Source organism: Procambarus clarkii, chromosome 10, assembly GCF_040958095.1.
Source record: "Procambarus clarkii isolate CNS0578487 chromosome 10, FALCON_Pclarkii_2.0, whole genome shotgun sequence".
In the NCBI taxonomy this organism is placed as follows: Eukaryota; Metazoa; Arthropoda; class Malacostraca; order Decapoda; family Cambaridae; genus Procambarus; species Procambarus clarkii.
The window spans coordinates 44,506,484-44,529,017 of record NC_091159.1 but is presented as its reverse complement, the minus strand read 5'-3'; the positions used below and the strand labels follow the sequence as shown (position 1 = coordinate 44,529,017).

At 40.2% G+C, this 22,534-nt stretch overlaps 1 protein-coding gene across 2 annotated transcripts in view; it reads right to left on the bottom strand.

Annotated features, from left to right (window-relative positions):
- Window positions 1-15,129: 15,129 nt before the first annotated feature.
- Window positions 15,130-22,534, bottom strand: part of LOC123773842 (protein Wnt-16) — a 362,399-nt gene continuing 354,994 nt past the window's right edge. For both annotated transcript variants that reach the window (XM_069321960.1, XM_069321962.1), the window contains exon 7: window positions 15,130-18,467. In XM_069321960.1, coding sequence (XP_069178061.1) covers window positions 18,366-18,467 — 102 coding nt within the window. In that variant the 3' untranslated portion in view covers window positions 15,130-18,365. The remainder of the gene's footprint in view (window positions 18,468-22,534) is intronic.

The window sequence follows — 22,534 nt, the reverse complement described above, 5'->3', positions numbered from 1 at the left end:
CACTCCCCCTCTCTCTCTCTCTTTTCTCTCGCACTCTCTCATTCCCTCTCTCCCACCTCTCACTCCCTTCTCTTTCTCTCTTTCAATCCGTCTTGCACTCTCACTCCCTCTCTCTTTCACTCTCTCTCTCTCTCTCCCCCTCCTCTCTCTCTCTCTCTCTCTGTCTCTTTCTCTCAGTCCGTCTCTCACTCTCACTCCCCTTCTCGCTCCCTCTCTCACTCCTCCCCTCTCAATCTCACTCTCTCACAATCCGTCTCTTTCTCTCCCCCTCTCTCTCACTCCCCCTCTCTCTCTCTCTTTTCTCTCGCACTCTCTCATTCCCTCTCTCCCACCTCTCACTCCCTTCTCTTTCTCTCTTTCAATCCGTCTTGCACTCTCACTCCCTCTCTCTTTCACTCTCTCTCTCTCTCTCCCCCTCCTCTCTCTCTCTCTCTCTCTCTCTCTCTCTCTCTCTCTCTGTCTCTATCTCTCAGTCCGTCTCTCACTCTCACTCCCCTTCTCGCTCCCTCTCTCACTCCTCCCCTCTCAATCTCACTCTCTCACAATCCGTCTCTTTCTCTCCCCCTCTCTCTCAATCCATCTTTCTCTCTCTCTCTCACTCCGCCTCTCTCTTTCCCACTCCGTCTCTCTCACTCCCACTCCGCCTCTCTCTCTCTCTCACTCCCCTCTCTCTCTCTCACTCCCCTCTCTCTCTCTCACTCCCCTCTCTCTCTCTCACTCCCCATCTCTCTCTCACTCCCCATCTCTCTCTCACTCCCCCTCTCTCTCACTCCCCCTCTCTCTCTCTCTCTCACTCTCTCTCTCACTACCTCTCTTACTCCCTCTCGCTCTCTCTCACTCCCCCTCTCTCTCTCTCTCTCTTTTCTCTCTCACTCATTCCCTCTCTCCCACCTCTCACTCCCCCTTTCTCTCTCACTCCCCCTCTCTATCAATCCGTCTTTCACTCTCACTCCCTCTCTCTTTCACTCGCTCTCTCTCTCCCCCCTCCTCTCTCTCTCTCTGTCTGTATCTCTCTCTCAGCCCGTCTCTCACTCTCGCTCCCTCTCTCACTCTCACTCCCCTTCTCGCTCCCTCTCTCACTCTCACTCCCCTTCTCGCTCCCTCTCTCACTCCCTCTCTCACTCCCCTTCTCGCTCCCTCTCTCACTCCCCCCCTCTCAATCTCACTCTCTCTCAATCCGTCTCTTTCTCTCCCCCTCTCTCTCAATCCATCTCTCTCTCTCTCTCTCTCTCTCTCTCTCTCTCTCTCTCTCTCTCTCTCTCTCTCTCTCTCTCTCCGCCTCTCTCATTCCGCCTCTCTCATTCCGCCCCTCTCTCTCGCTCCGCCTCTCTCTCACTCTCTCTTTCTCTCACTAACTCACACTCCGTCTCTCTCTCACTCCCCCTCTCTATCTCTCTTTCAATCTGTCTTTCACTCTCACTCCCTCTCTCTTTCACTCGCTCTCTCACCCCTCCTCTCTCTCTCTCTCTCTCTCTCTCTCTCTCTCTCTCTCTCTCTCTCTCTCTCTCTCTCTCTCTCTCTCTCGCAGTCCGTCTCTCACTCTCGCTCCCTCTCTCACTCTCACTCCCCTTCTCGCTCCCTCTCTCACTCTCACTCCCTTTCTCTCACTCCCTTTCTCTCACTCCCCCCCTCTCAATCTCACTCTCTCTCAATCCGTCTCTTTCTCTGGCTCTCTCTCTCTCTCTCTCTCTCTCGCACACACACTCACTCCGTCTTTCTCTCACTCCGTCTCTCTCTCACTGTGTTTCTCTCACTCCTTCTTTCTCTCGTTCTGTCTCTCACTTCTCTCTCTCACTCCGCCTCTCTCTCTCCCCCCTCTCTCACTCAGTCTCTCTCACTCTCTCTTTCTCATCCCCCCTTCCGCCTCTCTCTCACTCCGTCTCTCTAACTCTGCCCCTCTCCCTCTCCCCCTCTCTCTCACTCCCCCTCACTCTCTCTCTCACTCCCCCTCACTCTCTCTCTCCCTCCCCCTCACTCTCTCTCTCCCTCCCCCTCACTACCTCTCTTACTCCCTCTCGCTCTCTCCCACTCCCCCCCCTCTCTCTCTCACTCTCTCCCACCTCTCTCTCCCACCTCTCACTCCCGCTTTCTCTGTCACTCCCCCCCTCTCTCTCTCTCTTAACCCCTCTATCACTCTCACTCCTTCTCTCACTCTCTCACTCCCTCTCTCCCCCCTCTCTCTCTGTCTCTATCTCTCTCTCAGTCCGTCTCTCACTCTCACTCCCTCTCTCACTCCCCTTCTCACTCTCACTCCCTCTCAATCCGTCTCTTTCTCTCCCCCCCTCTCTCAATCCATCTCTCTCTCTAACTGTATCTTTCATTCCGTCTCTCTCTCCCTCTCTCTTTCACTCTCATTCTCTCACTCCGTCTCTCTTTCTCTCCCCGTCTCTCTATCTCTTTCACTCCGGGTCTCTCTCACTCTCCGTCCATCTCTCATTCTCCGTCCATCTGTCTCTCTCTGTCTCGCTCCCCTATCGGTTATATTTAATGGCAAACGCAGGATAAAATAGTTTCTGTTGAATCTGGTGGTCGCCCTTCCGTTTTCTTTGGCAGAGGTTGGATGGTGGACCGAGTTGAAGATAGGCGATTTATAGTATTATGAGCCAAGTTTGAATAGCAGGAAAATTATGTTAATTTTTCCAAGTTCGGTGAATAATGGTGTTCGTTTATGTAATAAAAGTTATTTTGATGTTTTTTCAAAATATTTTGCTAAGTGCAACTGACGGACAGAGCCAAAATCGTCGTGGAGGGTCACAATGTGACCTGGTAGAATACAGGAGGGACACAATGTAACCCTCGTTGTATTCTGGCCACCACGTGCAGCCTATGTTCGTCCCTTACTCCGTGACCATTCCTTCCGTGCAAAGTTGGGTGAAGCTATCTCCAGGCGTACTGGCCTCCAACTGCTGACAGAGATAGGCACTGAAAGACTCGTACAGATATTCATTCTCTCTCGTACATTAGACTCCCCTTAAGTACTCGTTTTCTATTTTATTAAAGCTCTTGTGAGAAAACCAGGCAATGGTCCGACATTTGATGGGCATTCTTTATTATTTTATTTACTGACCCCGACATTTTTTATGGATATCCCGTCAATTTACTGGATGCCCCGTCATTTTAAGGACTGGCCCGTCATTTTATGGGCTGGCTCGTTATTTTAAGGGCTGGCCCGTCATTTTAAGGCTGGCCCGTCATTTTAAGGCTGGCCCGTCATTTTAGGGGCTGGCCCGTCATTTTAGGGGCTGGCCCGTCATTTTAGGGGCTGGCCCGTCATTTTAGGGGCTGGCCCGTCATTTTAGGGGCTGGCCCGTCATTTTAAGGTTGGCCCGTCATTTTATGGGCTGGCTCGTTATTTTAAGGGCTGGCCCGTCATTTTAAGGCTGGCCCGTCATTTTAAGGCTGGCCCGTCATTTTAGGGGCTGGCCCGATATTTTATGGGCTGGCCCGTCATTTTTAACTGTTCTCTGGAGTAGATGGAGGGATTGCACTGCCTTCTAAGTCAAATGTAAATTAATGCTCAAATCATCTAGTCACCACTATTAGGGAATGCCTCAATTTTAGTCTACTTTTAAGGTGGTTTTCATATACTTTTTGCAGACCTAAGACTTTTCTTCATTAGAAAATTTCCCTAAAACTTTCACCAAACTTTCCGAGTCTCAATTACCCGTTTAGTCATTTTTTTTTTTTTTACATATATAATTTTTGCCTCTATTGTTTATCCTCTTTAATAGTTGCTTTTCCCCCTCTCTTAACGCCAAAACCAATTAATATATATATATCAACTAGCAGGCAAAACAAAAAATATTTCGATAATGTTCATTGGCTGTGACCCCCCCCAAGCACTGTGATAACTCTGGCGGGTGACTCAACCTATCAGGACAATGTCTAGCTACGACCGTGTACTACGACCCTTAGTACACACATGTACTACCTATAGTAACTATCCATCCCTGCCAGTCCAAATACGATAGTATAGCCATACCGAGCGATGGTAAAAATGCACTCCACCCAGTTTAAACACTCTACAGCCAAATGATAGAATATGGCAACCTCATCCAGTCTGATATCAGAAGCTTTGTGTGTGTGTGTGTGTGTGTGGCTTAAGTTTGGTCAACTTTAATCATATAAGTAAGATTAGGAGGCGACTTAATTAAATGAAACCTAACATTGCACTATTTTATATAATATTTCCTAATTTAGGCTATGTGATTAGTTCCTTCTCACGCCCGTTACAAAATTTTATAGTACAAAACGCTGGTTTTTCCTGGGTGCAACAGTCTATTTTTGTACGTTCCACCCATAGTAGTTATAAATACTATCATTTTTTGGATAAAAGGTTGGATCAGTTACGATCCATGCTAATTTAATTACATGTGGACACGTCGTTTGTTAAATAGGAAATCTACATTGCCTTAATGAATAAATTGTATGAATAACTAGGGTTTACTGTCTTGCCTACATTCAGTTAAGGCATTACTATAGAACTCAACTGTCATTTCATTTAATAATCATATTTTATTACTCTTACGTGGTTAAATTAATTAGGCTAGCATAGTATAGTTAAATTAAAATATAGACACGATTCAGTTACCTCCATCTAAAATTATTATTTTTTTTTTGCAAAATAGCCCTAAAAGAGGGAGTAACGTAGCTGGATATCGTCCTGAATAACGTGGCAAGATATAGTTCTGAATAACGTGGCAAGATATCGTCCAGAGTAACGTGGCTGGATATCGTCCAAAGTAACGTGGCAGGATATCGTCCAAAGTAACGTGGCAGGATATCGTCCAGAGTGACGTAGCTGGATATCGCCCAGAGTAACGTAGCTGGATATCGTCCAGAGTGACGTAGCTGGATATCGTCCAGAGTAACGTAGCTGGATATCGCCCAGAGTAACGTAGCTGGATATCGTCCTGATATGTTTACAATCGCCTCCAACAATGATGCCCCCACACCCTTCACACAGTACAAAAGTCGGGTGCTTCTGCAGTCTTTCGTAATTTGTACTTTTTATTCTAAATAAAATGTTTTCCTTTTATTTCACAATATATTCTGAGGTACTCTTTATATAATTATAAGTTTGTTAATGCCAGGAACTCTTTCTCGCTCTACACGTTTTGTGAAGACTTGTCTTAAGTATTTCTGATAATTGACCATGATAACTGTTTTCATGATAATTGACCATGATAATTGTATTTCTGATAATTGTATGTTAACTCGTTTGGAAATAATTTATAAATGTGTTTAAGAATTCATTACTTTAGTAAGTTTTTCTAATAGTTGATAGTCTGGATACGTTGGTAACTTTGTTCATGTTGGCCGCTGGAATATTTTCATTAGGTACGTTAATTTACACAATTATAAACGGTAAAGCAAGTTGAGCTCCAAGTGGCGATATTTAGTGCTAGTTGTCTCATCGCCACCATTTAATGTGATAAGTTTACCTTTGGGCGAAGATTTTAGCAACATTTGGACTCGTCACATATCCTACAGTGGGAGCCTAGTCCCAGAAGTGTGGAACCTGTATTAGAGGAACCCTCAAGGGCGGGTATGGTGCCCAGTTCTCAAGGGCGGGTATGGTGCCCAGTTCTCAAGGGCGGGTATGGTGCCCAGTCTTCAAGGGCGGGTTTAGTGCCCAGTCCTCAAGGGTGGGTTTAGTGCCCAGTCCTCAAGGGCGGGTATAGTGCCCAGTCCTCAACGGCGGGTATAGTGCCCAGTCCTCAAGGGCGGGTATGGTGCCCAGTCCTCAAGGATGGGTATGGTGCCCAGTCCTCAAGGATGGGTATGGTGCCCAGTCCTCAAGGGCGGGTATGGTGCCCAGTCCTCAAGGATGGGTATGGTGCCCAGTCCTCAAGGACGGGTATGGTGCCCAGTCCTCAAGGACGGGTATGGTGCCCAGTCCTCAAGGACGAGTATGGTGCCCAGTCCTCAAGGACGAGTATGGTGCCCTGTCCTCAAGGACGGGTATGGTGCCCTGTCCTCAAGGATGGGTATGGTGCCCTGTCCTCAAGGACGGGTATGGTGCCCTGTCTTCAAGGATGGGTATGGTGCCCTGTCCTCAAGGACGGGTATGGTGCCCAGTCCTCAAGGACGAGTATGGTGCCCAGTCCTCAAGGACGAGTATGGTGCCCAGTCCTCAAGGACGGGTATGGTGCCCAGTCCTCAAGGACGAGTATGGTGCCCAGTCCTCAAGGACGAGTATGGTGCCCTGTCCTCAAGGACGAGTATGGTGCCCTGTCCTCAAGGACGGGTATGGTGCCCTGTCCTCAAGGATGGGTATGGTGCCCTGTCCTCAAGGACGGGTATGGTGCCCTGTCCTCAAGGATGGGTATGGTGCCCTGTCCTCAAGGACGAGTATGGTGCCCAGTCCTCAAGAAAGGGTGTAGTGCCCAGTCCCCAGGATAGGTTCTATGCTAATCGAACCCCCTAGAGAATGCACCCGATAATACTTGATCCGTTAAAATGAAATTAAGTGCCTCTTGAGCCATCAAAACTATTGCAATAGTGATACTTGATCCTGTCGCTTGATGGAGTCATACTTCAGCCCAAGGCTAGTACTGGAGTCATACTTGAGCCCAAGGCTAGTACTGGAGCCTTAAATGGGTTTTTAGTGTCAAGAGGATCGAGCACCCTAGAAACCCTAATTCTCACCTCTTTAACAACCCTCAGTTCTTAGTAACGTGCCAATATAGACCTTTCTGCTTACGAACGTTTGGGAGTAGAAGCGCGAGAAGCCGAGTCGTATCAAGATTTTGTATCCGTGTCAGTTGTCGATTGTGGCCCTGAGGGAATGATCAGTGGTTGTGGAGCTCAACCACCAGGTGAGGATTATGTAATAGAAATTCTATATTTGGGAAAAAGACTGATTAGCATTTGTGCACTCAAAGGAAAAGGAGGACTAAGATATATTTTTCGAATTTCGGTCGGAGCATTTGAAAGCTCGGTCGGGGCTACTGAAGGTTCGGTAGGTGCTAATTAAAGTTCGGGTCTATTAAGACGTCAGAGAAACTTAATTTGTAAATTAGATCGACTACGAGTTTTTAAAAGGTTATTTTTTTTACGAGGGATTTTCAGGACAATGGCTTAAGAAATGGTCTAATAGGAGTAGAAGAAAGAGTTCCCGGTGTGAGTAAGGGCTGTGCATTCGTGTACATAAGTGCCTTCATAAGCCAGTCATTGAGTCAGGAGATCCTCGACTCAATGACAAGCGACGTAGTGTTCTTTGTCGTGTTGCACAGATGCACAGGATGTGAGTGTTCATTTCATGCCAATAAAATATTATTTTTAAGCTACTTGTGTTTTATTTGCTCTTCATGCCCTAGGAACATAGTCCTCAAAACATTGGTTCAAAAGTGTCCAACTTCGACCATTTCTCGAACAGTGCTTCGTTTACTGGTAAACGTTCGAATCGCACACCTTTCTAAACGCGTCACTCGTTCACTATAACCACACGTGATATGCAGGCGATGAGTCACAATAACGTGGCTGAAGTAGTTTGACCAGACCACACACTAGAAGGTGAAGGGACGACGACGTTTCGGTCCGTCCTGGACCATTCTCAAGTTGTCTTGAGAATGGTCCAGGACGGATCAAAACGTCGTCGTCCCTTCACCTTCTAGTGTGTGTAGTCTGGTTAAATCACACGTGATATAATCAACATAACCAAGACGCCTAACCCGATTTGCGTATTATATATGTGGTAGGTATACAAGTTGTATATTGTATAAGCCACAATATAACTGATCGTAGGGACTCTGATACATTTGTTTGGACAAGGGGTTTCTTCAGGCCAGAATTACCCAATGCCACCCTTATGCTTCGTAGAATTAAGAAATATAAATATAACATATTTGCTAAATAGAATGTTGGTGCTGAATGTAGAACGTCAAAATTTAAGTTTTCTTGATAATAAACTTATTTTATAATGAAAAAAATATGAAAATAGGTTGCAGGCGACACTTGATCAATGGTTGCTGCGATTTTACAGATATTGATGTTAATTACATAGATTCTGTAACAATGATAAACGTTTTATATGTCATTTTGAAAGACATTATTACAAACGTTATTGTTACCTCATTTCAAAGTAGACAGCTAAAGTGAGTCAAAAAATATTCAAGATTGAGACCATTGCTGCTGCTGATTTGGGCCCAGGACGCCAGTGGCACCAGATGCGCCCCCGACGTTCCCTGGGAGCATAGAACGCAAAGCTTTACAAGGCCATATTGACGTCGCTATCGGCAATACTGCGCCTGGACGGCGAATGAACACACTGGCAGGCAGATGTATGGGGGAGCTGCACGAGTCCCTTGTGGAGGCAAGCACAAGCCCTTCGTCCCACACACAAAACACTGGGTAGATGGACAAAGCCGGTGCAAAACGCGGTGCTGCCCACACCTCCTGTGCCAGGCGAGTACGACGGGCTCACCATAGCTCGTACTGCTTGGAACTTTTTGTTCTCGGTTGCTGAATCTAACATAACAACAACGGTGCCGCAAACCAACTGAACTCTTACATAAACGGGTAAATGCGCAACAAGGGGCAAATGCTCGTTAATCCAGCCGCCAAACCCCTTATTTACGAATGCAAACATTTTGCACACGACTCAACTGATGACGCTACCCGTCCTCCTAATAGAACGTCGTATTTTAGCGTGACGTATAACAAAAAGGAGACCTGGTCGAGGACCGAGCCGCGGGGACGCTAAGCCACGAAATAATCTCAAGATATACTCTACCTAAGGCCAAAAATGGTCTTACTGTACTTGAAAATGGTAGCGGCGAAATTGACATACTGTCCAGTTTTCTATTTCGCGTCCTATTGTAGGTTAGGATAAAGACATTTTAGTACGACAGTTTCTTGACGTTGGTAAACCTTAGGATGGACTGGATGACGTATGTACCTTTCTCGAGCAGTGCTTTGGTGACGTCCTCTGCTCGAATCGCAAGTGTGTAAATGCTTCACCCACGTACTACAACCCAGTCGCCAACAGAACCTAACCTAGCATTGAATTTCATTACATAATGTTAATTTATACGTGAGAACCCTAATTTCATTACACAGTAGATGTACGAGTTTATAATTGACGAACGAGTTTCAGGGGTGGCCGCACCTCTAACGAGCCTGGCCCGAGGTGGTGTTGCATAAACAGGGAGTTTGGCGACTGGATTAACGAGCATTTGGCGTTTGTTGAAGAGGCAACCCGTCTTCGACTCAAGTCCATTACATCCAGCGGTCGACCCCCACAGACGCGTTCATAAATTTGTACATGATGATCATTCAAAACGGGAATGTTCTCAAATATAATTATAATGTATTAGCATATTGTGCATATATAGGCATAGTTTAGGTTAGGTTAGGTGTTTAGGTTCTGTTGGTAATTATTTGTATTTGTGGGTGAAGCATTTACAGCATTGAGGTTCGAACAAAATTCGTCAGTGAAGCACTTGTTCCGGAAGTGTTCTAACGTCACCAGTTGTGAGTCGCAGCCCGTCCTCCAAACAAAGACCCAAAATTGATTCCATGCACCCGTTAAACTACCTGTTTATGAATGAAAAACGGTTTACACGACTCACAACTGATTTCGTTCGAACACTTCCGGAACAAGTGCTTCACTGACGAATTTTGTTCGAACCACAACGCTATAAATGCTTCACCCACGTACTACAAATACAAATAATCGCCAACAAAACCTAAACACCTAACCAAACCTATGCCTATATATACACAATATGCTAATATGTTATAATAATAATTTACATTTGAGAAAATTTCCATTTTGAATGAACAGCATGTAAAAAATTTTGAATGCGTCTGTGGGGTCGACCGCTGGATGTAATGGACTTGAGTCGAGGACGGGTTGGTGAGTGCTCTGGCTGCAATGTAAAGCCAGAGCAAGTAATGCGGTTCAGAAACGAGCTGCGATTACAAACACAACTGTGTACTTTACCTCACATCACCGTCACCCACACACACGCGCACACACGTGTTTGGAAAGCACGAGGAGTCTTGATAACACCACAAAAGACCACTACTTTAACCGTTCCAGTCACCGGGAAACGGGTTACTGGCGCCTGCCCGGATGACAACAAAGGCATCAGAAGAAAGAATAGAATGTTGAGATTATCGTGGTGAACTTAGCTGGCAGTTCAGGCTTGCAAAACATAATGTGAAGTATCTCACGTCTCTCACCGACAGATGGCAGCATTCCAAAGTCGTTTTCAAACAATACTCATTTTCTGTGGCAACATTTGAAAGCCTGAAAACTGGCTTTAAACACCTTAGTAATCATGTCTTTAAACACATTGTAAATACTATTTCTAACCCCTGGCTAATCATATATTAAAACACTTGCCTAATCATACCTTTAAATCTATGACTAATAATACATTTAAAAGGCTGTAGAAATAAAAAAATATTATATTTAGGCTATTTTATTGCCTCAATACAAATCTCTCCATATATTAATTAAAGACAAGATAGGTTCAGTCATTCTCAGTGTCTGTTGCGTTGCCGAACTGAATTTCCTGATCAAAATTAAATATTGCCTAATTTACCACTACTAAATACAGAGAAACTTCTGGGGTAGAAACAGAAACTGTTGAGGATAGTGTAGTGATGTTACAAGGATAGTGACGTCACAATGAGTGACGTCGCAATGAGTAACGTTACCAGTAGTGACGTCATCGTGATAGTGACAGCGTCAATATCTATATATATATATATATATATATATATATATATATATATATATATATATATATATATATATATATATATATATATATATATATATATATATATATATATATATATATATATATATATATATATATATATATATATATATATATATATATATATATATATATATATATATATATATATATATATATATATATATATATATATATATATATATATATATATATATATATATATATATATATATATATATATATATATATATATATCAAAGTGAACAGTCTGAAGCCTCATATTTCTAGAGAACATATTAAAGATTCAATATTGAAATGGGCGCTCTGATAAAACCAGGAAATGAAAGCATGTTTTGAAATACCACAAATATTTCACTAACTTGTTCAAAATACAGCGAATATCCCGATAATTTAGTTGGAGAATACAGTGAATATTCCTACATAATCATCACTCCCTTACAAAATACCTGATCTTTCAGTCATGTACACATTTAGTGATAGAAATTATATATATATATATATATATATATATATATATATATATATATATATATATATATATATATATATATATAAACACAATTGAAAGCTATCTTACAGCATTCAGACAGAAACCAAGACTACAGCTCCGTGACTCTGCCTCAAGCTGTGGGCAAACACACCCCCCCCCCTCCCCCCACTGACAGACACGTGATGACATCCCAACAAACACACCCCCCCCCCTCCCCCCACTGACAGACACGTGATGACATCCCAACAAACACACAAACACAACATAAAAGGAATGTTGTGTTTTGTGTTTATGTCTTTGTTCTCTGTAGCCTCGTGTACACTTGTGCGACTTACTGCAATAAACATCAATCTCAAAACCTAAGTTTTTTTTAAGTATTATTTACCTTTGACTTATGAGGAAAGCCTTATTCAACACATGTCTTCCAGGGCGACACGCAGATCAATCTAACTGTTGTGGAAGAGCTCAGTATAGGAGTTTAATTAATTACCCACCAGCTGCATATACATCCCTTTAATTACATAGATCATTAATTAACTTTCTCTAATTATACTATACATCAATAAGTTAAACAAAAAAAATCAGATCTGAAAAGTAAGTAGTTGGTGGGTAACTTTAAATATATATATATATATATATATATATATATATATATATATATATATATATATATATATATATATATATATATATATGCATCAACATCAAATAATATTTCAGCATCTGGAATAGCAGTATATAGCCCTTTTACCATGTGCTAACAAGGGAGGGGCCCTAGATTACGTGTTTAAACAGTTGTAATCATTTGTTATCTGGTAATGACATATTGCAAAATAGTAATACAGTCAAAAGAAACTTTTGAATGAAAGACACACACACACACACTCACACACACATTAGCGTATTGTATTATAACCTGGGGTGGAATACAATTCCAAGTCTAATGGTAGAAATCCTTAGAAGATAGCAGTCGGCAGGAATTGAATGGGACGATACATTTCCTAGCATGGGAACGGTACAATAGCTAACATATGATTCACTTCAGGTATGCTGGGTATACTTTATAGCTTGCTAGATATACTGTATAGCTTGCTAGATATACTGCATAGCTTGCTAGATATACTGTACAGCTTACTAGATATACTGTACAGCTTATTAGATATACTGTATAGCTTGTATTATATAATGTATAGTTTCTAGATATACTGTATGCTTTGCTAGATATACTGTATGCTTTGCTAGATATAAAGTATAATAATATAAATCACCATTTAAAATTACAGTATTTCTGATTCTAATAAAGCACAGCAGAGTTCAGTGCGCCATTTTAGTCCAAATTGGAACCCCAGTTTTGTATTAACTGTAATGTGTGACTGTAAAGTTCACAACAGCTTGAGGAACATGGAATAATTTCCAGTGAACACCAAATTGTATGGAGTGAACATGTCCCTGTGAAGGAGAGTTATCATTTCAGGAAGAATTCATGTACTGTTGTTATGCTTTTTGATCCAAAACAATCTACATCTTTTTCAGCACATGTACAGTAATTAACTAGTGTTCGAATTTGTGAACAGTAATTAGTGTTCAAATTTGTGAACAGTAATTAGTGTTCAAATTTGTGAACAGTAATTAGTGTTCAATTTTGTGAACAACAATTAACTAGTGTTCAAATTTGTGAACAGTAATTAATTAGTGTTCAAATTTCAGAACAGTTTTTAATGAGTGTTCAAATTTCATAACATCAATTAATTTATGTTCAAAGTTCAGAACAGTAATTAATTAGTGTTCACATTTAGGAACAGTAATTAACTAGTGTAAATACTTCGAGCAACATCACCTAAACTATATTTAATTAAGAGTTTCTACATCTTTGCTTCAGTGTGTATATAATACAAATATGTACATAAGGATGCGATTTGCATTAGTGAACATCAACATCACCTTGACAACGTGATGCTAACATTTTGGGGAAAACAGAGATGGTAGGACGACTGAAAATGTGAAGAAAAACAAAGCAAAAACTCGAACAAAAACATGTGCACTACAGTATGTGTTTGCGGGAGGTGATTTTGGCAAACATACAGCACAAAAAAAAAAAAAAATATATATATATATATATATATATATATATATATATATATATATATATATATATATATATATATATATATATATATATATATATATATATATATATATATATATATTGAAACAAGACTTAAGGTACTAATACGAATAAGACGTAATACGAAAGTACTTAAGGAAATTCCTGTTTCAATTCTTCTTTCGTGGTCTGACACTGTCACATTTTTCATCACGTGTTAATTTTCGTGATTTACACACACACACACACACACATACACACACACACACACACACACACACACACACATATATATATATATATATATATATATATATATATATATATATATATATATATATATATATATACATATATATATATATATATATATATATATATATATATATATATATATATATATATATATATATATATATATATATATTTAAGTTTTGGCAACACAGATATCTAAAATATGCCTGACGTACAGCACAAATAGAGAGATTTATACAATTTACAACACACACATATTATATATATATATATATATATATATATATATATATATATATATATATATATATATATATATATATATATATATATATATATATATATATATATATACTCAAGAGTATTATATATTTGTGCAGCTAAACATTGCATAAGTGTCATAAATAAGACATTTTGATAGTGTACATATCATAAGTATCGCAATTTATTTAGCATTTAGAAAAAAAATTGAGGTCACTGAATTACTCCTTGACCATCTAAGACATATTGGGTTCCATATGCCGCAGGGATGCTTCAGTATTCTTATCTCCGAGAACTGTGGCCTTCAAGACTTTGAAGAATGAGGTTAAACCGCCAATTAGTATATTACGTAAAATAGGCTTTAATTGTGCATGAAATCAAATTACATTAAAAATGTTTTGAATATACAGAAGCCTTTTGCATATAATAGGCTTTCAATATACATGAACAATTATTATAAAATACGTTTTGAATGTACAGGAAAAGCCTATTAACATAACGTTGGCTTGAAATGTACATGAAAAGCCTCTTTCTGAGTATTTCGCTCATGCTTCCTAAGGTAAGATTCCGCTGTCTAAGTATTAACTATGACAAAGCCAGGAAGAGCCTGCTTCTGGTACCGGCGCCACAGAGAACGTCAGCACTCTTACAGAGTCACATTGGTACTTGGGACCACTGGCAAATACCATACAATTTGAGTCGGTAAAATGCTAAAATATAGATCATCTTTAAAAATGCTTTGATGTCTTTACTTGGCATCAGAGAGGGCACTAAGGAGTTTGGCAGTCGGCCCCTTGTCACCGCCTCGTTTACGAGCTAAGTTTTGATCCATTGTGTATAGTGAAACGAGTCACTAGACAGTAATGGGGGGAAAAAATGTTGTGTTTTAAAACGTTGCCATCTGTTAATGGCTAAGTGTAAATGGCCAGAAAGGCACATTGGAGGTGTCAGTGAGGATGATCTTAGAGAACAATTGAGTTCTGAACTTCTATTATGGCCGGGCATGGTGGCGTTTGAGAGGCTTTCCATGGCACCGGCAGGTCCCAGAACGCCTTCCTGTCTCAACACATGCTGCTGTTGTCCCTACTGAAACAATTGATTATTACACAATCGACTGGATAAAAATGGTCCAGGACGGACCGAAACGTCAACGTCTCCTCATCTTCAGGTGTGTGGTTTAATTCTCAGTTAATTATTACCTTAGGGAGCAATTAAGATATCCCAGACAAGACGAGAGTCAGATTTGACAGACACTGATGATCATCAGCATTATAAACAAATAAAATGACTAGAGTTGTTATTATTGAAGACTACAAAACTTTATTTTAATTGTTTATAACTGTCTAGCCCATAAGATTAACAATAGCTACCTTCAGTGAATACAATAATCCCAGTGTTTAGGTTATCATAAAGTCTACGTACAACCTAAATAAACATATCTTTACTTTTAAATATTTTTTTAGCTGTAAATTATGATGAGTTTATTCGGACAAAATTAATCACAAATAAATTCTTTATTCAAAATGTAGAACCAAATGTAATACTGTTTACAAATAAATTTCAAACAAATAGCTTCAAATGTCCGTCACTGGTGTACACGATTATTTGCTCACATGAAATATTTGCTTTTGAACTGTTTTACCATGAAATAATATCAAATATAGGTGTGTGTGTTTCAGGGAGAGGGAAGAGGGAAAGAGAGAGAGAGAGAGAGAGAGAGAGAGAGAGAGAGAGAGAGAGAGAGAGAGAGAGAGAGAGAGAGAGAGAGAGAGAGAGAGACAGAGAGACAGAGAGACAGAGAGACAGAGAGACAGAGAGACAGACAGACAGACAGACAGACAGACAGACAGACAGACAGACAGACAGACAGAGGAGAGAGAAGATTGCGCATGTGAGTGAATGAGGCATGAATAGAGTAAGTGGAGTGAGAGGTGCGAGTGAGTGAGTGTGTGTATGGAAAACAATATTTATGATACAATTTTCTGATATAAGAAAAAATATACTGCAAAGGCATTATACAAAAATAATTCTCTATGACGATAAGAAAGTGGACGTTCGTGTGGTGCATTGGCAACACACTTGAATCTGATTCTTGGAGAGATAAATGATACAAAAAAATCCAAGCGATTTCACATAAAAGAGTTATAATTAAGACATTGATTATATAACATGATATAAATATCATGTGAAGATACTTTAAGACAACTAGCTGTCATGACAATATGTCTTTTTGATTTTAGTAAAGACCCATTTGTATTTACATTTATCATGAAAATTTCCTACTTAATTAATTTTTTGCAATTTGTGGTATAGTGTTAAATCAAGCTAGGACATTTATTACAAAATATAATGTGACTGATTAGATAAAAAATAAAAAATAATAATACAATTCTAATGAAGTGAATATTTTCTTAATGTACAATCTCATAATTGCATTTAACCAGGTCAAAAAATTCTAGTTTCAGAACAGTTCCCAAAGTCTAGTGAATATTAAAATGTTTATTACTGAATCATGATTTTTTTTCTGTGTGTGTATGCACCTATGCTGCAATCAGTAAATGTTAATTCCTTGGCTAAAACTAGAATACAGTATTCATATCCTATATATATAGGATATGAAGATATCTGTAGAATATAAGATATCTGCAAGTAGGCATGAGGAAAGCAAAAAAAATAAAGAGACATCACATTATATACAAACCCAGCATAGTTTATGAAACTACCACTGATGAAGGGAGTACACTATACACAAGACACCATTAATATGAGGTAAGACTTCCAATCATAGCTAGTTATGTTCAAACATCATAATATAGTATTATTGCAATATAGTTTACAAGTAATATATTATTATTGTAATATAGTTTACATGTAACATAGTCTTATTGCGAAAGAGGATACATGTAATATAGTATTATTGCAATATAATTTACACTGAATACAATTTTATTGCAATTTAATTTACATGGAAAATATTTTTGATGAATTATTCATATGTCACATGGAAAATATTTTTAGGACGTTCTATATCATACTTAAAATATTTTGATCAGCATTTCTTATGTCATGTGGAAATACCTTTGATCATCTGTTACCATGGCACAATATATTTTGATCAGTTACTCGTGTCAGAAAATATTTTAATCCTTTCTTCACATGACATTAGTTTAGAAACAGACATTACCTTTTCGTATCATTCATTATGAGGTCTGTCAAGAAGGAGAGTCTAGACGTTTCATTTGTCTTACACAGGAAAACAGAGGTTAAGATTCCTCCTTCTTAACTTCAAGGAATATTTGGCCAAAATGTTTCATTATCCAATGAAGTTATCACAATTTTTTGTTTTTTTTATCATATTGCTTAGGCAGCATATATATATATGGGTGATCATCAAAACATCTTAGATCAGAACATGCTCACCACTCAGGAATATATATGTACATGGCATATTCTTAAAAGTACTCCACGAGACATGGAAAATCATTCTGAAGCATAAAACTACAGTATTCCTCAACTCTTTGAAGGAAAAAAAAAACGTACATTACAATAAAAATGTTTGATAAGTACTTTTCCTATTTTCATAAAATTAATATGTATGTATGTATGTATGTATGTATGTATGTATGTATGTATGTACGTACGTACGTATGTATGTATGTATGTATGTATGTATGTATGTATGTATGTACGTACGTACGTACGTATGTATGTATGTATGTATGTATGTATGTATGTATGTGTATATATATATGTATGAATGTCCAAATGCACTTGAATATCAAGTACCTTTGTTAAACAAATGACAACAAAAGAGAGAACACACTTGAGATTCATGTGAAAGTATGTATTACGAACAAACTTGCTAGTAAATGCTCTCAAAAGCTCGGATCCAAATACTATATCCTGTCTAAAACATTGTTTGTGGCTTAAAAAATCTAACTTCATCATAAAGGCTAAAGAGCCACAGGCTTGGTGAACTATCATACTGATGTAGAGCCTAGTGGCGAAACTATCTCTAAAATATATAGAATTATTCATTTCTAACGTTCCAGAATTATGGAAATCTAAATCTATTTATATTTGCTTTCACCTTTATTATTAAATTATCATTCTGAAAGGTCTAACCCTATTCTGCTTTTAAGTCAATAGGCATCTCAGTTTTAATTAAAATCTTTGAATTCCTCCTTTTAGACACTATTCGTAGCCAAAGATAAACGTGTCTGTATGTGTTACCATTTATCCATTTGTTGAATTCCTATGTTACATCAGCGTCTCTATTAATTCCCATTAACATTATGCTTTTTTCATATTCATGTATACTCACTGGCCATATATGTATAGGCCTACTCACATGTATATACATTGGACACACATGCATAGGCCTACTCACTGATCATATATTCAATAACTTCTTGTGAGATATTCAATGTTTCAGTGAAATGAAATAAATGTTAATATACCTTTTTTTTCCAACTTGCTGTCATTAGTCCAAACAGAAAGAAGAAAAAATTCTTCGCTATTTGCAGGTGTGAACATCGACGTTTGTGACGCAAGTCTTACACTTGACGTGGCAACACCACACGAACTTGCAGTGGCATCGCTCGACGTATCTCACCACCTAGGGAAGGGAAAACAATATATATATATATATATATATATATATATATATATATATATATATATATATATATATATATATATCACACACAGAGATCACAATAGCGTGATGCATCAAATGAACAAATCCACAAGGGCCTCGGAGAGGCTACGGGATCCAGTAAGTTCAGTAGAACTTCGGTTTCAACCCTTTTTACCCTGTCGTAGCTCAGTCGATTAAGGCAGTGTCTGGGATGCTCCCGGACGCAGGTTCGAATCCTCGTCACGGCCCTTGTGGATTTGTTCATTTTATATATATATATGTATATATGTATATATATACAATAGGGAAGGGAGTACCACCTCTGGCTGGAAAAAGGGGACCCTTAGCGTCGGAGGAAACCACACATAACGCATTATATATATATAAATAATTCCTAAGTATTTCACCACCTGGGGGGGGGGGGGGGAAAGAGTGATATTCCTAAGTATTTCACCACCTGGGGGAAAAAAAAAAGAGTGATATTCTTTCTGTTTTCTGTAAACACAGAAAACAAGTCACATTAACGGGGCTGAAACAAGTAACCCAACCTACACAAAATGTAATGATAGTGACAACGTTTCGGTCCATCCTGGGCCCCTCATGTGACAACGTTTCGGTCCATCCTGGGCTCTTATGTGACGACATTTCGGTCCGTCTTGGACCCTCATGTGACGACATTTAGGTCCGTTTTGGACTCTTTTAATCACGACTTGATAAGGGTCCAGGATGGACCAAAAGTAATTCACTTAAACTTAATTTCATACGTGTGGATTGGGTTATTTAACGCAATATATAATTAAAACTCATCTTTCCTTCATTAGTATTACGGTATTAGTGTCATGGAAACAATTCCCCTCAATATTTGAAAAAGACAAATGGATGCAGTATCCTTGTTCTAAATACTGCAAAGGTCATCGCCTAGTTAAGATACAGCAAACGGTAAATCATCGAGATAATCAGTAGAAGCCATGAAGAGGATTTGAACTTGTGCACTAGGTGTTTCCTGGCACACACTCAAGATCACTACACCACGAAATGGGTCAATGCATTGCAATCTGGGATTCAACTAAATCCTCTAGGGTTTCTTAGGCTTCCACTGAAGCCTAACCAGGGTTTCACACAATTGCCCCCCCCCCTCATGCATTCGGGCTTGTAGCCTAGGAATTCTGCCTCCTAAGCTTCTCTTCAAATGCACAATTCTTAAAATGTTGTACATTTGAAGAGAAATACTTCCCTTCATTGAAGAGAAATGCTTCTCTTCAACGTTTCTGTTTATTATTATAAACAGCTGTTTCTGCTATTATTTCACCTGTGTATGGCTGCTGCTTTTCGTACCCTCAGTCAGGTACTTTTTCAGAGGTGGTAATCTGGTTTCTCTGTTTTAGAGGTGGTCCAGTATGGTTGGGGGCCTCACCTCCTGCTGGTCAGGGTAGGTCCCTATTGGAGTCACATTCCCGGGCTCTTTCATTTTCTTTGGCTCATTCCTCCTCTCCTCGACACCACAGTTATACGTTACAGAAGGATGGCTGTGCTCGTTGGTCTTCGTGATGGCCCTTTCGTGGTTTACTCTTTTTGACGGTGCTGTGTGGGGAAGACTGACCATTTTCCCCAATTCCTGGTCCCACAATCCTCAATAATAATAGTTGCGATGATGTGGTGTGACTCGAGCATTGTTGAGTTGACCTTCCTTTGGTGAGTGCCCAGGTTGTGCCTGTTCCTAAGCGAGACTCGGTGGACCTACGGTACATTCTCCTACAGCTTCGAGGCTCTGCCCTTCAGCTTGAATCTGGCTGCTCCGATCTTTACCAGGTTAGTGTGAGTAGTGGCGACCTGGCTGTCTCTATGACAAGCTGGTTTGGACTACTAGTCAGTCCACGAGTCAGCTAGCCAGGGATTCGGATCTTTCCCAGCTTGCCAGGTTAGGGTTTCTGGTAAACTGGCAGAAGTCCCAATTGGTTCTGTTCCAGGTTTAGACTTACTTGGGCCCAATTTGGGATTCTCAGTCAGCATCTCTATCCCTGCCTTTTGCTACTCTGCACTGCCTGCAGCAGTCACCAGCAGGCGCTGGATTGGCCCTGGGTGACTTGTCGGTTGGATGAGTGTTTGTGAGGAAGCCCTGACTTTGCCTCCAAGGTATTTCCTCTGAGTAGGATCAGGCTCCAGGTATTGTATCAGTTCCTCTAGTTTTGCACCTCTCGCCACTGCCGGGACCGTCGGGTTCCGTACCCACCCGCATTTTATCGGCTCCTGCTTTTCCAACTTCCTTTACTGTTTATTCGGGGTTTTGTTCCATGATGCCATCCTCCCCCGTTTCTCGACATGTTCAAGAATGTGTCGGCTCAGGGTTGGGGCTTTGAGACCACTATGCACCAGGCCTGCCAGGGTTAGTGGTCAGGCCTCATTCATCAGGTGAGTGGCACGAAACGCGAGGTTACCATGGTGTGGCAAGCCCTGTGGAGGGTTCGTCTTTCTTCAGGCTCCATCATCTGGCTTCATTCCAACTGCTCTCTGGTGATTCATTCACTGAATTGTGGGAGTTCACATCAGTCCTTCCTTCTCTGGAGGTGCATTCTTTAGGTAGTTTGGCTGCTGACTTCTAGGGGGGTTTGGTTCTTCACACAGTTCACATGTGGGGTGGCTCCAATAATCTTGCAAATGGCTTATCTTACTCAAAGCCCATTTCCATTGAGTTGACCATCAATGATTCGTTCTTTCATTGGCTTTGCAAAAATGCTTCCCCTGAGGTGGACTGTTTCACGACAGTCTAGAACTGGTGGCTTCATTTCCCGATCACATGGCTCCCGTCGTGGACGTCTTTCAGCTAGACTGGTCGATGTGAGGATTATTTAAATCTTTTTCCCCGATTCAGTTGATGCTCTGGTTGCTGTCCTGGCTGAAGGCATACTCAGGCACGGTAATCCTTCTGGCCCCTTGGTGGCCGGCTCAGCCCTGGTTTCCGCCTCTTTGAGCAGATTGGACCATTAATGTACTTTCCTGGCTCAACTTCTCCGATCTACATGTATAGTTTCTGACGAATACACTTGTATGGTGAGCAGGTAGCTGATTTATTGGTGTCCCACCAGCATCTCTTGTCGCAGTAACTGTATAAAATATCCTGGCACTCTTTGCTTCTTTGTCTCCTTGTTAATCTTTCTTGCAGCTTTCTTGTCAGTGGGAAGGAATGGTATACAAAACACCCATGGGCCTTTCTTTATTATTACAAAATAAAGTATAAATATGTGCAGTAACATGTAGCAAGCTATTGAGAGTGTGTGTGTGTAAGGCGACAGCTCATGCTGTTCTGATGTTGATCTAAGGGTCGTCAGCCCCATCTCAGATGGGAGTACAATGAGTGTGTTGCACTGTAGAATGTTGAGTTGACGCAACAAGGAGCTCAACACTACTTGGCACACTGCCATCGGCGTCCTCGAGGATCTACTTGAACTTCTTTGTTGTGTATCTCACTAACATTCGTCTACAGTGGCCTTAAACAAGCTCATGACGGCCCAACACTGCCTCGCCCCATCATGGACGGAATTAGAATGAGTGCCTTTAACTGGAGAATGTTGAGTCCAAGCAACTAGGTATAGTGTGGAGACCAACATCTTTTCGTCATGTTTCTTCAGTGCCAATTCCAGGGTATTTTTTTCCTTTTTTTTTGCCTTAGTTTTTGATCAGTACCGCATGCCCAGTACCGCATGCCCAGTACCGCATGCCATACTGTCCTTTCTTATCATTCAACGTCGGCAGAGCCACTTTCATTGGCATTCAGCATTGATACTACAATGCAGCAAAAAGTTCACATTTAACTTCAACAAATTAACCGATAAGCGATAAGACCGGATTATTATTAACTAATATTATAATAAACTCCCACTGTGGAATTGTGTGAAAGTTTATATTAACCTATGTTATACGCTTCTAAAATTGTATGACAATAACCAATAGACAAACTACTTGCAATTAAATTGAAATAAATATTTAACTTATCCACGTAACCCCACACTATAAAGATACAGTGGATACAATTGGATACAGTGGGTACA